The sequence below is a fragment of the Macrotis lagotis genome, chromosome 1 (genome assembly GCF_037893015.1).
Source record: "Macrotis lagotis isolate mMagLag1 chromosome 1, bilby.v1.9.chrom.fasta, whole genome shotgun sequence".
In the NCBI taxonomy this organism is placed as follows: Eukaryota; Metazoa; Chordata; class Mammalia; order Peramelemorphia; family Peramelidae; genus Macrotis; species Macrotis lagotis.
The window spans coordinates 655,365,319-655,382,074 of NC_133658.1; the positions used below are offsets into that span (position 1 = coordinate 655,365,319).

General features: G+C 36.1%; 1 protein-coding gene across 4 annotated transcripts in view; it reads right to left on the reverse strand.

The window, feature by feature from the left end:
* CCDC150 (coiled-coil domain containing 150) overlaps nucleotides 1-16,515 on the reverse strand; it is a 136,313-nt gene extending 119,798 nt beyond the window's left edge. For 2 of the 4 annotated variants that reach the window (XM_074215429.1, XM_074215425.1), the window contains exons 1-5: nucleotides 16,364-16,515; nucleotides 15,097-15,260; nucleotides 8,167-8,393; nucleotides 7,850-8,028; nucleotides 1,341-1,409 (exon numbers count right to left, since the gene is read on the reverse strand). In XM_074215429.1, coding sequence (XP_074071530.1) covers nucleotides 1,341-1,409; nucleotides 7,850-8,028; nucleotides 8,167-8,393; nucleotides 15,097-15,260 — 639 coding nt within the window. In that variant the 5' untranslated portion in view covers nucleotides 16,364-16,515. Of the gene's footprint in view, nucleotides 1-1,340; nucleotides 1,410-7,849; nucleotides 8,029-8,166; nucleotides 8,394-15,096; nucleotides 15,261-15,836; nucleotides 16,284-16,363 lie in introns of those variants that run through there. The other 2 variants (XM_074215427.1, XM_074215428.1) reach the window with 2 other exon arrangements.
* Nucleotides 16,516-16,756: the final 241 nt, after the last annotated feature.

Genomic DNA, 16,756 nt, shown 5'->3' on the forward strand with positions numbered 1-16,756 from the left:
GTAAAATAGTTTTTTTGACAATTTAACAATGTGTCCAGTCCATTGTAGTTATACTCTCTGCAGTAATGTTGGAATGTTAGGAAATTTAATTTAAGAAAGGACTTCAGTGTCTGGTATCTTCTCCTGCCAGATGATCTTCAGAATCTTCCTAAGACAATTTAAATGGAAGTGATTTGGTTTCCTGATATGGCACTGGTAGATTGTCCAGATTTCACAGGCATAAGCAATGAGGTCAGCACAACATCTCCATAGACCTTTGGTTTGGAAGTCAGTCTAATACCTCTTCTCTCCTACACTTTCTTTCAGAGTCTCCCAAATATTGAATGAGCTCTGGCAATGCGAGTGTCAATCTCATGTCAATGTGTACCTCCTTGGAAAGGACACTGCCAAGGTAAGTGAATTTGTCTACAGTATGCAAAACTTCTCCATTTGCTGTACCTCATGATTCCATGTATAGATGGTATGGTGCTGGCTGACAGAGCACTTGGGTTTTCTTGGTGTTGATTGTTAGACCAAAATGAACACAAGCAGCAGTGAATAGATCCATACTTTGTTTCATCTCAGCTTCAGAGGCTGCATTGAATGAACAATCATCTGCAAACAGAAGATCATGTACCAACACTCCTTCCACTTTGTCTTGGCTTGTAGCCTTTTCAAGTTGAAGAATTTGCCATCAGTACAGTAGCTGACCTTGAGGCCATGTTTGGCCTCACTGAAGATGTTTGATATCATGACTGAAATATACTAAAAAGTATGGGAGGCAGGACACATCCTTGTTTTACTCCATTGGTGCCTGGGAAATCTCAAGAGCATCATTCAGGCATGCATGTCATCATGGAATTGATGTACAATACTGATGAACTTCTCCAGGCAACCAAATTTTGACATAATTTTCCATAAATCTTCACAATTGACAGTATCAAAGGCCTTGGTCAGAGCTACAGATATTGTATACAGATCTCTGTTATGTTCCTGAAGTTGTCAGGCAGCAAACACTATATCAACTGTTCCTCTATCCTTTCTGAAGCCACACAGGCTCTTAGGGAGGTGATCATCTTCCAGGTGAAGGATCAGCCTAATGACAAGAATTCTGGCAAGGATCTTACCAGCAATGACTAAAAGAGAAATACCCCTTGTGATTGTCAGTTTTACCAGTGAGGTTGGGACTTCCTCTGGAATTTACAGGAGCACTAAAAGGTTGAATGACTTACCCAGGATCATAAAGCTAGTATAACAGAGAAATGATTTGAACTCAGATCTTCTTATCTCTAAGGTCAGTTACCTCTTTACTGTATTCCATCCCACAATCCCAATCATCTTCCAGTGACCTTTTGCCTTACCTCCTGAATTTTATGGGTCACTTTGTATTTTTTGGCTTTCAGCTGTTCTGTACCAACTGTAGCATCCATCTAAAATTAGGAGAAAGGCAAAGTTTCTAAATGCAAAGGTTTAATAAAGTTAACAATCAAAGTTTCTCTAGCAATACTGCTGCTAGAACATGTGCTTGTTTTTTCTCATTATGATTTTTAAAAATTTTATCTTTCAGGGAGCAGCTAGGTGGCGCAGTGGATAGAGTACCGGCCCTGGAGTCAGGAGTCTCTGAGTTCAAATCCCAAATCCGGCCTCAGACACTTAATAATTACCTAGATGTGTGGCCTTGGGCAAGCCACTTAACCCCATTTGCCTTGCAAAAACCTCAAAAAAAATGTATCTTTTTCACATTATCAAAATAGTCTTGTTGTAAAAGTAAATAAAATCCTCCCCCCACAAAGGTAGAGAAACCTTAAGAAAAATAAAGTGAGAGGGAAAAAAAGTATGCTCTCATTATGAGTGAATTAGGAAAATATAAATATAAAGGAAAATATAAATATAAAATATAATATATATACTATAAAAATATAAAGTAAAATAGCCTTTTACTAATAATCCAACTTCTAAATTATAGCGCGTGATCATTACATATGGGAACTCCCCAAAAGGTTAGAAACAAAAAAACCTGCTTCTATTAAACTATGAATGATATACTAAAATTTGGGGAAAAGGGAGGTTTTATAGAATCACTTGTTTAAAAACATTTGCGGGGGAGTGAGAGATACTATTTACCAGCTTTGTGGGCAAATTCTGAGATTCAATGTCTATAATCTAAAAAACTTTAGCTTGATCCTACTGGGGCCTCTAACTAGAATCTTTTTTTAACCTTCCTTTCATAGTCAAAACTCTCTGCTTTGATATATTTAACACTTTACTATTCATCCCATCTCTATTGATTCCTTGAAATTTGTCTCTCATTCCTATATTGTTACAAAACTGTACAATGAAAGGTTAATGAACTTCTTGGAAAATATAATAGATTTTTTCCTCAGGTCTTATTTAATAACTCCATTATATTTTAAAATATCAATAAAAAGCAAGTTTTTATTAAGAGTTGTTATGAACCATGCTCCATGCAAGTGCTAGGAATACAAAGGCAAAAAGATTAAGCCATTTTTTACTCTCAAAGAGAATAAGTTTTTAAGGAAAGACAACATATGCATATATAAATAAGCATAAATAGAATAAATATAAAGCAAAATACATATAAAAAGGTTATTGGGGGGGAATCAAAAACGACTACATCTAGAACATAGTACATGAGCTATGACTTGAAGAAAGTGAGGGATCTATAAAGCAGCTGTGAAGGAGGAGTGCTATGCTTGGGGACAGCCAGTATCAAAACACAGAGAAAGGAAATGAAGTGCTATGTGTAACAGAAAAGTTCCATTTGACTGGATCTCTGTGTAAAAAAAGGAGGACCAAGTCAAAGAGAGGTGTTTATATTGTATATTCTATAATAGGGAGCCACTAGAATGTATTTAATGGGATTTACATAGTCAGAGCTAAATTTTAGGAAAATGACTGTCAGATAAGTGGAGAATAGAATGGAGAGAGGAGAGACTTAGTTCAGGTAAAACTAGGAGGCCATAACATCAGCTAAGGGACTGACTGAAAAAAAAGAGGAGATGGATTTAAGAGACATTATGGAGACAGAAATGACAAGATTTGGTGATTGTAATGGATGTGTAGAGTGAGAAAGACAGTGAAATGAATAATGTTAACTGAAGTTATACATGTGGGTGATGGGGAAGGAGAGTGAAGTTCTTGATAAAAATAGGATATTTGGAAGAGATGTAGAAAAAAGATAATTAGTTCCCTTTGTACATGCTGAATTTGAGCTTTCTCAAGGACATATGTGTTCTGGGATTGCCTGGCTACATAAATCTACTAGTCATCTATAATGATATAACAATTATAATTAGGGGAACTGATAAGGTACATAAGAGAGGGAGTTTAATAAAGAGGGGAGGATTCAGGACAGACACATTTAGGGATGATGATGGAGAAGATGTATTAGTAAAGAAAGAAAGATCAGCTAGTAGGAAGAGATTGAGGAAAAGAGAATTTAAAGTAAGAGTTCTTAACCTGAGATCCAAAGACACTCAAAGGGATCCTTGTCTATATATCAGGGATCTACTACTTAGATGGGAAAAAATATCTTTAATTTAATATAATTTGACTTCACCAGACTGCCAAAGAGATTCATGATATAAAAAGATTAAGAATCTCTGATCTAGGCTAGAAGAGGGAGATCAACTGGGTCAAATACAGCAGAGAGGTCAAAAAGATTGAAGACCGAGAAGAAACCATTAGATATGGCAATAAAGAGATCAATGGTAACTACAAAAGTTATTACAACTGAGTGACAAGGTTAGAAGCCAGATTGCAAATAAATCAGAGGAGGGGTGGTAGCATTAAGTGTAGGAAAAAAATTAATTCTTTTTTTTTACTTCTGAACTCAAAGCATAAATAAAATTAATATACATAAGCACGGAGCAAGAGAGCATTCCACATAAAACTGCAAAACTCATTTATAAAGTGCTTGCTTTACTCTTTAAGAATGTTCAACATGAGAATCCCAAGAAATCATCCAAAAAACTACTGGAAACAATTAGCAATCTTAGCAAAGTTGCAGGATATAAAATAAACCCTCATAAATCCTCAACTTTTCTATATATGTCTAGCAAGATACAGCAGGAAGAGCTAGAAAGAGAAATTCCATTCAAAGTAACCTCAGACAATATAAAATACCTGGGAGTCTATTTGCCAAGACAGGCTCAGAAACTTTTTGAAAACAATTATAAAACACTTCTCACGCAAATTAAATCAGATTTAAATAACTGGGCAAACATCAACCTGCTCATGGATAGGTAGAGCTATGTAACAAAAATGACAATGCTACCAAAACTAAACTAACTTTTTAGTGCCCTACCAATCAAAATTACAAAAAATTACTTTAATGAGTTAGAAATAATTGTAAGTAAATTCATATGGAGAAATAAAAAGTCAAGAATTTCCATGAATTTAATGAAAAAAGTTCAAAAGAAAGGGGCTTAGCCTTACCAGATCTAAAATTATATTATAAAGTATCAGTCATCAAAACTGTCTGGTATTAGCTAAAAAATGGAGTGGTGGATCAGTGAAATAGACTAGGTGCAATAGCAGGAGACGATTATAGTAATCTGCTGTTTGATAAACCCATAAAAACTTTCTCTTTGATAAAAACTTCTGGGAAAATTGGAAGTTAGAAGAAACTTAGATTAGACCAACACCTCACACCCTTTACCAAGATAAGATCCAAATGGATACAGGATTTAGACATAAAGACAATACTATAAGCAAATTAGAAGATCAAGGACTAGTTTACCTGTCAGATCTATGGAAAGGAGAGCAGTTTGTGACTAAGGAAGAGATGGAGAACATCACCAAAAACAAACTAGATGATTTCAATTACAATAAATTGAAAAGCTTTTGCACAGATAAAACCACTGTAACAAAGATCAACAGAAATGTAGTAAATTGGGAAATCTTTACAACTAATGATTCTGACAAAGGACTCATTTCTAAAATATACAGAGAACTGAGTCATATTTAAAAAAAAAGCCATTCCCCAGTTGACAAATGGTCAAAGGATATGCAAAAGCAATTTACAGATGAGGAAATCAAAGCAATCCATAGCCATGTGAAAAATTGCTCTAAATCATTATTACAGAAATGCAAATTAAAGATTCTCTGAGGTACCACCTCACACCTCTCAGACTGGCCAAGTATGACCAAGAAGGAAAATGATCATTGTTGAAAGGGTTGTGGGAAATTTGGGACAGTATTACACTGTTGGTGGAGCTGTGAACTCATCCAACCTTTATGGAGAGAAATTTGGAACTATGCCCAAAGGGCAACAAAAATATGCATAACCTTTGATCCAGCAATACCACTACTGGGTCTATACCCTGAAGAGATAATGAAAAAGGGTAAAAAACATCACTTGAACAAAATATTCCTAGAAGCCCTGTTTATGGTGGCAAAGAATTGGAAATCAAGTAAATGTCCTTCAATTGGGGAATGGCTTAGCAAACTGTGGCATATGTATGTCGGGACGGGAATTCAGGGAAGCTTGGAGGGATTTGAGTGAACTGATGCTGAGTGAGATGAGCAGAACCAGAAAAACACTGTACACCTAAACAGCAACATGGGGGTGATGATCAACCTTGATGGACTTGCTCATTCTATCAGTGCAACAATCTGGGACAGTTTGGGGCTGTCTGCAATGGAGAATACCATCTGCATCCAGATAGAGAACCATAGAGTTTGAACAAAGTTCAAGGACTATTTCCTTTAATTTAGGGGGGGAAACCAGATATCTTATTGTCTGATCTTGTTATCTCTTACACTTTTTGTTTCTTCCTTAAGGATATGATTTCTTTCTCATCACACTCAATTTAGATCAATGTACAACATGGAAACAAAGTAAAGACCGACAAATTAATTTCTGTGGGGTGGGGGAGGGAAGTAAGTTTTGGAGAAAAATTATAAAACTCAAATAAAATCTTTAAAAAAAAAAGATTATTCAACATGTCACTTACAAAGTATTCCTGCTGAATCATTTTGGCCTTTTCTTCTCATTTTGAGTGAGGAAGGGAGGATTATCTCTACTCCCTTCTACCTCTTCCCTCTGTAGTTAGCTTTTTCTAGGAGGCTAACTGAAAAAGGAAGAAGAGACCTTGATAGTAGGGTTTAGGGAAGGTTTTGTTAAAGGATGGAGGAAATGTGTTTATAGGCCATAAGGAAGGAAGACAGGGAGAGATTGATGAACATCAAGGAGAGAAGAGAAGATGACTGAAATTGGAAGAGCAATATGATACAAAGGTGGAAGGGTATAGGATGAATACAAGTAGAGGAGCTGGCATTAACAAGGAGAAGGATCATGACATCAGAATCTATAAGAGAGAAGGGAGAGCATCATGATGGCAAAGGAGCTCACAGCTAATGGCTTAATTTTCTTGAGGAAAAGGCAGTCTTTAGTTGAGAAGGTAAAAGAAGGGGTGGTGTAGAAGGCTTGAAGAAAAAAAGACTGTCATTTATGACCACAGCCTAGTTTACTAGACTATATTCTTCTCTATCCTCCTGACCACTCATTCTTTGATTTTTTTTTCTTTTATCTATCACTAAAATATGCATATTCCATACTTTTTACACAATTCTGATCCATTTCTTCTTTTTTTTAAAATTTAAGGCAATGGGGTTAAGAGTGACTTGTCCAAGGTCACACAGGTAGGCAATTATTGTCTGAGATCAAATCTGAACCCAGGCCCTCTTAACTCCAGGTGCTCTATACACTGTGACACCTAGCTGTCCCCCAATCCATTTCTAAGACTATCACCTCTATTTGGGCAGTTTCTAAACATTCTTCTCTAACTTGAATAGATCCCCTTAAAATCCAGCCTCACACTTCCAACTATTAACTGCCATTTTTTTAGATTTCTTATTTTTGCCTCAAATTCAGTGTCTACAAAATAATAATCTATACTCATCTGTCTTTCATGTTTTTATAATTATCACAGTCATTTGGGCTAAAAATCTAAGTCATTTTTTAAATATTAAGTTAGAGGGAAGAAGTAGCATACAAACTCCATTATTTCATTCTTCATAATGTTTTCTGTTCAACTTCACTATAGAAGTCCTAGTTTCAGACCCTCAGGACTGTTTAAACTGTTATAGACTCTTATATCCATAATCAAATATGAATGTTGCTAATGAGATTTATCTTCTTAAATTAATGCTTTTAACCACATTTTTCTCCTATACAAAACCTTTTAATTACTCTCTGCAGCTTGGTGGAGAAAATTCAGATTCCTTAATCTGGCATCCAGGGCTTCTACCATTCCTATTTATTTTCAATTTTATCTTCAAGTATTCTTTTCTAAAAAAAAAATAAAATAACAACTCTCTGCTCTATCAAGTTCAACTGGTGATCCTTTGTCTTAATGTTCTTGTACTTATATATCATTCGAGGTAAAGTTCCAGCTCCTTCCTAGACTAATGGGATCTCAATTTCTTCTGAATCCATGGAACTTACTGTCTATGTATATCATTTGGTCACTAATCCTGCATTTCTCTCTAACACAACACCCATTATGTTTTTATATCATTTTTTCATTTGTTAATATCTTTCCTCCTTAATTAGGTTGTAAGGACTTTAATTTCAGAATAATCATACTTCTTTGTATTACTCTCCCTCCAGTACCTTGCAGATAAAGGAACTCAAATATGTGATTGCTGATACCACTCAATTGCTTAAAAATTTCAATTGTACTGTTAGTCTCAGGTCAACAGGCATTTATTCAACACCTACCATGTGCCAGCAAAAGCAAATTGAAGTCAACAAGCCTACTTTGAAGAGTTAGTCTTCAAGGACTGCCTCAGTCCTGCCACTATTGAAACTTGAACTTAAATGAACACATCACTAGGGTCAAACCTTTGGTGTTGCTGCAATACCCAGTGCAGCACTCAATCTTTTAACTTCATCTTGTGCCTTGTCTCCTTCTTCCTTAACATCTCTCAGTTGCTTATATAAATTTATGACTTCCAGATGCATCTCCTTCAGATCTTGTGAATGTTCTTCCCCTAGTGCATTCAGCTGATCTCTCAGATAAACTATTGAACAATATAAAACCATGCACCACCATTATACCCAAAACAAGCATTAGAAAGAAGAAATAAAACAAAACACTAGCATATCAAGAGCTAAGGCAAATATCAAGCTTCTGCTCTCATTTTTTTCTCTATATATACCTGAATTTTGTGGTTTCAACTCTTTTTTAATCTGAAGTTGTGAGATTTTCGCCTTCAGATTTTGCATGATGTTTTCTAGATGGAACATACGATTCACCAGAGATTCACAATTCTTCCACACAACATTATTTTCTTCCACAAGCATTATTCTCTCCCTGGCCTGGAGAGGATGAATGATCTTCTGGTTCTCAGAATCCTCTAAAGGTATTGCAGAAAAAGTCTGAAGACTAATTAAAAAAAGTAAACTTCTGTAAAATTTACAGTGCAAGTTTTAGTTATTTTGAAGTCAGCACATATAATCATGAAAATGGCTATAATTTGTATCCTAAACATTACCAGACAAATTAGCTAAAGAACAAATTAGCTAATGATATTCTTAACACTTCAATGAAATGCAGAACAGAGGAACAAAACAATGTGGTAGACAGAACTTGGACCCCAGTAAGATCTGTGTTCTAGACCCTAGGCAAATAATGTAATCTCTCTGAGCCTCAGTTTTTCTATCTGTAAAATAAGGATAACATCTGGTTGTAAACTATTCTCTTATTACTATTTTCCCATGCTTCTCTAAATTATTTATGTGATTTCTTTATATATAGGTCATATTTTTGCTTGATGTTTATTTGGTATGGGTATGAAGTTAATATCTTCCATACTGCTATCCAATTTTCCCTTGAGGTTTTTATCAAACAGTGAATTCTTATCCAGTTACCCAGGAGTCTTTGTTTTTATGGAACATAAGGTTACAATATTTGTTTACTTCCAAATGTTTTGTTTTGCCTTCTTGTATACTTAATCTATACCACTGATTGATCTATTTTTAACCAATACCGATCTGTTTTGGGCATTACTACTTTGTATAGAGTTTTCGATTTGGTGTTATTACTAGGTCCCCTCCATTTCCATTTTCCCCATTGTTTTCTTTCACCTTCTTGAATTTTGTTATTATTTTTCTAATTCTATAAAGTAATCTTTTGGAAGTCTGATTGGCATGGCATTGAATTTATAATTTAGGTAGCAGTGCCATTTTTTCATTTTAAGTCATTCTCATGAACAATTAATATTTCTTCAATTATTTAGTACTGTCTATTTTTGTAAATAGTACTTTGTAGTTGTATTTATATAGTTCTTCTGCATTTCTTAGTAGGTAGACTACCAATTATTTTTTTTTTTTAGTTTTTTTGCAAGGCAAACGGGGTTAAGTGGCTTGCCCAAGGCCACACAGCTAGGTAATGATTAAGTGTCTGAGACCAAATTTGAACTCAGTTACTCCTGACTCCAGGGCCGGCGCTTTATCCACTATGCCACCTAGCTGCCCAGACTACTAAGTATTTGAAAAAGTCTTGTAGTTATTTTAAATGGGTTAACTATTTTGGAAAGCAATTTGAAATTAAATACAAAAAGTTATTACAATGCTTAGTGACCCAGTTGTACTCCTGCCTATACTTGAAAACAAAGAAAGAGGTAAAGGTCCTATATATGTACAAAAATTTTATGGCAGGATTTTTGGTGCTATTATCTATCTAACTTACTACTGCCAACTGAAAAAGTAAAGATAACCTTCTGACAAATATATATGGTCAAGCAAAACAAATTCCCATTTTGTCCGTGTTCAAAAAAGTCTCATCAAAGGATATGCAGGGGTGGCTAGGTGGCGTAGTAGATAAAGCGCCGGCCCTGGAGTCAGGAGTACCTGGGTTCAAATGCGGTCTCAGACAATTAATCATTACCTAGCTGTGTGGCCTTGGGCAAGCCACTTAACCCCGTTTGCTTTGCAAAAACCTAAAAAAAAAGGGGGGGGGGAGTGCGGCTAGGTGGCGCAGTGGATAAAGCGCTGGCCTTGGAGTCAGGAGTACCTGGGTTCAAATCTGGTCTCAGGCACTTAATTACCTAGCTGTGTGGCCTTGGGCAAGCCACTTAACCCCGTTTGCCTTGAAAAAAAAACCCTAAAAAAAAACCTTAAAAAAAAAGGATATGCAAAGGCAATTCTCAGATGAAGAAATTAAAGCTATCTTTAATTACATATAAAATGTTCTAAATCATTATTTATTAGAAAAAAAGGCAAATTAAAACAACTCTGAGATACCACCTCACGCCTATAAGATTGGCCAACATGGAAAATGATAATTTTAGAGGGGATGTGGGAAAACTGAGACACTAATGCATTGTTGTTGTTGTTTTCTCAAGGCTTTGGGGTTAAGTGACTTGCCCAAGGTCACACAGCTAAGTAATTATTAAGGCCAGATTTGAACTCAGGTTCCTCTTGACTCTAGGGTCAGTGCTCTAGCCACTGCACCACTTAGCTGCCTCCACTAATGCATTGTTGATGAAGTTGTGAACTGATCCAACCTTGCTGGAGAGAAATTTGGAACTATACCCAAAAGGCAATAAAACTGCTAATTCTTTGACCCAGAAATACCACTGCTAGATCACAAAGAAGCAATTAGCACTGCTAAATCATAAAAATATTTATAGCAGTCCTTTTCATGATGGCAAAATGTTGAAAATTGAGGGGATGTCCATAAATTGAGTTACAGTTGAATGAATTGTGTAATATGAATGTAACACTAGTTACTAGTCAGGATTTCTAGAAAAGACTTGTATGAACTGATGGGTGATGATGAACTATGGTGGACTTGTACATTTCAGCAATATAGTAAAGACAATTCTAAAAGAGTTGTGATGAAAAATGCCATTCATATCCAGAGAAGGAATTGTGGAGTTTAAATGCAGACCAAAGCTTACTATCTTCAATTTTTAAAAGTTGTCTTATGTAATATATCTTTTTTTCTCTCTAATGCTTTTTTCTTTATTGATCTGAATCTATATTTAGCATATTTATATGTATAGCTTATTTAAGTTTGCTTTCTGCAGGGGGGAGGAAAGAAAGGGAGAAAAAAAATCTTGCAAAAAATGAGTTGAAAATTACCATCACATTTAGTTAGAAAAATAAATGTTTATCCATTCAAAAAATGTGTTTCATTCTGCATCCATTCTGAGTCCATCACTTCTCTATGAGTAGGCAGATAATAGTCTTCATAACTGTTACTTTGGAATCATGATTGATCCTTGAATTGATAATTATCTGACTTTTCAATGTTGTTATTGTACAAATTAATCCAATCATTTCACTCTGCATTAGTACACGAGAGTCTTTCTCATGTTTCTTTAAAACCATTTTTTAAAATAAGTTTTTAGGTCACAATAGCTTCCCATTGAACTCATAAATTAAAATTTGTTTAGTCCTTACTCAACTGATGAGCATTCCCTTAGTTTCTAGTTTATTGCCATTCCTTTTCCTTGAGCTATAATTATAGACTCTTGAAGCATAATTCCAAATTGTGTTTCAGAATGGCTGGACAAATTCACAGCTCTATCCATAGTGCATTAATATATTTGTTTTCCTACAACCCCTCTGATAGTTTCCATTTTTGTTCTGTTTCCCAATCTGATGAGTATGATGTAGAACCTCAGAATGGTTTTAATTTTGCATTTTTCCATATTAGTTTATTTAGAATATTTCTATAGTTATTGATGGTTTAAATTCATCCTTTGAAAACTGCCTTTTCATATCCTGTGATGGAATGTTATTGTTCTATAAAAGATTTGAAGGAGGATTTGGAAAAAAACCTAGACTACATAAATTGCTAAAGTGCAGAACACTATACACAGTAAAAACAATATTGTACAATGACTATCTATGAATGATTGGTACTCTTAGCAATACAATGATTCCAGGCAATTCTAAAGGAATGATGATGGAAAATGCTATAGCATTTTATATGCCTCAGGAGAAAGAATTGATAGTATCTGGATACAAAACAGAGGCTATTACTTTCCCTCCTCCCTCCTTCCCTTTCCCTCTTCCCTTCTTCCTTTTCTTCCTGCCTTCCTATATGTGAAAAACACATATATGTACACACACACACACACACACATATATATATATATATTTATGTATATATATATATTTCTTATATGTGAAAGTTTTATCAATTCGCTTATGACTCATTAGTTGAGCACTTTTGAAAGAAAGGGCTGAGCTGAGTTGTGTATGATGGAGTGATTAAAAAAACTGAAGGGAGAGATAAAAAGTAATTATTTCATACAAATGAGGCATGAAAAGAATTGATACTGAAGAAGCAAGTGAGAATGGAGGGCTGGTAGTGTTGAAACCTTACTCCCAACTAGAAATAGGTTATAAAGGAGGAACTTTTAGAATTGTGTGTAGATTAAGAATTAGGAAGGGAGGGAATAAGGGCAAAGCTCTTAGATTTTGGTGGAGGGTGGGAAGAGAAATAGGGAGAGACACTTAGAACTGTGGGTAGAATTAAGGAATAAGAAGGCAAAGTAGTGGGTAGAAGTTAATTAGACTAATGAGGAGAAATAGGGTAAGGCAGGAGGAAAGTGAGGAAAAATAGGATGGAAAGAAATACACAAGTAATTATAACTCAGAATGTGAATGATCTTACTTATAAAATGGAACTGGACAGCAGAATGGATTAAAAATTTGAATTCAACAATATATCACTTTCAGGAAATACAATAAAAGAGAAATGCACAGAGATAAAATAAAGTAAAATTTATTATTTAAAAAAAGCAGGAATAGTGATCAGGCTCTCAGAACTTTAAAGCTAAAATAAATTTAATTAAAAGAGGAAACTATTGCTACCAATTTTGTTCATTATTGTGCTACATCATTTAAAGGTATGACAATATAAAATGTCATCCTCCAATAGATGAATGATCAAAGGATGCGAATAGGCTGTTTTTCTGATGAAGAAATCAAGACCCTATCTAATCATATGAGAAAATACTCTAAATCGTTATTGATTAGAGAAATGTAAATTAAAATAACTTTGAAAAATAACACCTATCAGGTGGGCTAAAAGGAGAGATGTTCTTTAGTTGGGAATGTCTAAAGAAGCTGTGCTATATGATTGTGAAAGAAAACTGATGTGATATAAGAAATGATGAGCTGGTTGATTTAGAAAAACATGTAAAGAGGCAGGTAGATGTAGTAGATAGAACATAGGTCCTGGAGTCAGGAGGATCTGAGTTCAAATCCAACCTCAGACACTTAATAATTACCTAGCTGTGTGACCTTGGGCAAGTCACTTAACCCCACTGCCTTGCAAAAATCAAAAGAAGAAAAAAAAGAGAGAGAAAAACATGGAAAGACTTGGATCTATGAAAGAAAATGCTACTGTACTCCAGAAGAAGAAGAAGTAACATAGAAATGTGCATAAAATGGTCTTATATATATGTGCACACATATATTTGTGTATAGAGGTGTGTAAATATATATATATATATTTGCATATAATTGTAGCTTTCTATAGGGTAGGGGAGGGAGGAAGAAAAAATAAAAGTACACAGAGGACAAGAGAAAACTTAGAAGCACAGAAAAAGCTAGGCTGCTTTGACAACAATGTATAGGGAATCTATGAAATGGATTTTCATGAAATGGAAATTTATTGTTTTTATATTGAATTCCCTCTTATGTTCTGCTGTATATTTGGAAATGATCCTTTTTCTTTCCTGGTTTTATATTTAAGTTTAAAATGAAAAAAATTTAAAAAAATAAAATGATCTGTTTGTTCTGAATTGTGACAATTGTTTTACTTGTAAGAATGCCAAATCTATGATTATTGTTCAATCCAATCAAACTTATGGCCTATTAATGTACTGAAGTGTTTTGTGCTAGAGGTTACTGTTGAACTAGAGATTATTGAGAAACTTCTCAATGACTTCAAGATTAATTTTGATATTCTCAGCTTTATAATTAACAAGTAAAATAATCAGGAAATCAATCCTAATAGCTACAGCTTAATCTGAAAGTATGAAATATATAATTGCTACAAAATATATGGTATATTTTCTAACAATGAAGCCTACTACTTAGTTGTTTGATATATTCTTTACAATGTCTCTTAAGATAAGAAATTTAAAATCTAGTTGAGTAAAATATACAAACAACCTCCTTTATCCCCAAGAACAGTTATCAATTAAGGTAAGAATTACAAAATTATTGAAATTAAACACAAAACTATTAAGTGAATATAGAGTTAAAAAGTTTTAATGAGGTCAGGCTATTTGAGAAAGGTTTCTTGGACAAGGGAGCTTTGAGGTGGAGAGAGGGAATGGAGAGAATGAGATTGGTGGAGAGGTAAAAAGAAACTATTTTATACTGAGATGTATAATTAATTAATTAATGGAAGTGAAATTAATAAATTAATGAAATAAATATAATTTATATTTATAATTATAATAAATATAATGAAATAAATATAAATGAAATTAATGAAATAAATGGAATTGAGAATGAACAATTTGTATTTAGAAGATGTATGAATGAAATGAGTTGGAATATGAAGGAAAGATACAGGGGAACCAATGGAATGTTAGGTTGAGTGAGATGGACAATAAGGAAATATTTTTGATTCCTGAAAATGGGAAGGATATGATAAAAATAGTATTTGAGGAAAAGGGGAAAGAGGGAATAATTTATATGGTGTCTTCTTTGTGGCAGGCATTTTTACAAATATCTCATTTGTTCCTTAGAATAACCCAGCAAGGTAGGTGCTATTAAAAATCCCCTCTTATAATTGAGGAAACTGATGAAGAGAGAAGTTGAAGTGATTTGCCCAGGGTCCCATTACTAGTGAATGTTTGAGGTGAATTTGAACTCAGATCTTTCCTGATTCCAGGGACAGCATTCCATCCACTAAGTCAACAGATGACCTTGATTCATTTTCTTAATAAGTTTCTAAGAAACTGGGCTTTCCAACTGCTTCAAGCATTTTTCTCTCCCTCAAAACCTCTCCCCAAAATAAATTTCTAAACTATAGCTTTTACTTTATTTTATTAAAGGAATGAGTGATCAATAAAGTCCTATAAACTAAACAAATCTAGTTAATCTCATATTACCTTTGTCTATCCAAACCTAACATTATTAGGTCATTTATTAAGGTATTTGATTGCTCTTCTGCTCTTCTCATTCTCTTTTGAAATACAGAGAATGCTTCAGTAGTTGTAGCATTGTTGTTCACCGGGGAAAGGATTGGTCTGGTTGTTGTAATATTCAAATCCATCTGTAATTAAAAAATGACAACATTCATATCATTGGACCAGTGATAACTGTTTATGATACTTGGTGGGTACTTTCCTTTTAACAATATTACACTCACTAGAAAAATATCCTGTACCTTAGGTTTCTCGGAAACCATGGCTATTATTAGCTGGCTGTGTCTGTTCTCGAAGAGGACCAAAAATGACAACACTGTGTTAAGTCAAACTGCAGTGTGTCCAGACGTGGTTGATCAGAAGAATACAAGTTAGGAAATGCTCTACCAAAGGTCACTCACAAATTTGGGATGGATTCTCTAAATTTGCAGATCAACAGCTTCCTCCCAGACCCTGCAATTCTGCTTTGTTCATAGAACCCAGGGCCTTCTCTGGTGAGGGCATGCCAATGCTAACTAATCCCTCCTACACCAGTGCCTTCCATGCTGCACATGGTTCATAAGAGAGACTTTGAGAGTGTTGCCATGACATAGTCACACAAAGGTGGTCATGTCACACACACACACACACACACACACACAAAACTAAAACTCTTGTTCCAGCCCAACCCCCTAATTTTAGAGATGAGGGAAAAGAGGTCTTACATAAGCAGTATCACCACGGGGGCTCAAACTCAAGACTTCTGACTCCCAGATCCCGATCTAGGGTCTGTACTGCGCAGGCCCAATATTGTTGTTTTTTAATTATTAGTTTACATATACAATATGCGCAAGAGCGTGTTACTCGTGTTTCTAGTTGCCACTCTTCCTGCGGAGTTATTCCTTCTTTGGCAGTTCTTGGGCGGGTCAGGGGTCAGGGGTCAGGGAGCTTTGACCGAGCCGGGCCTCACAGGCGGAGTGTCTGGCCGGGCTCGGGCCGGGTCCTCCTGACCGGCGGCCGCGGCCAGGACGGCCCCGCGCCCTCGGGCGGGCCCCTTCCTCTCCCTGGGCCTCAGTTTCCCCATCTGTGCGCGAGAGGCTACTCCTGACCACCGTCCGTCGCGGAGCCGGGGAGGCCCCGCTCTCCTGGCGTCCGGCCCTTCCCCCACCCCTGGGCGCCGGGGCACGGCGCGGGGGGAGGGGCGGAGTCCACACTCCTCATGCCCAGCCCCCCCAAGCCCCAGCACGCTCACCCAACGACCGACCGAGGATCCTTTTTGGCTCTATTAACATTACTTGTGTCCGAGGCTGCTTCAAGCACCACTTCGAACAAACCGCTCTACCGGCATGGGGCCCCGCGCATGCGCGAAGCGCCCTCTCGCCCGGAGCATCCTGGGAACTGTAGTTCTCACGCGACTGACTGGAGCAAAGGGAGCATTTGATGCTCTGGCGCGTGGTCCGGGGCCCCGTGGGCAACTCTGCGAGCTCCTCCCTTGGAATGGATGTTTGCTCTCTCCTGCGGTGCGACCCGTGATAGACCGGGGGTGGTGGGCTTCTGCATGAAGCTCTCTTCCCCTTCAACTGCTTAGGCCTTTCCTCTCAAACCACCACTTTTTATGACTGCTTAGACAACAAACCAGCATTAA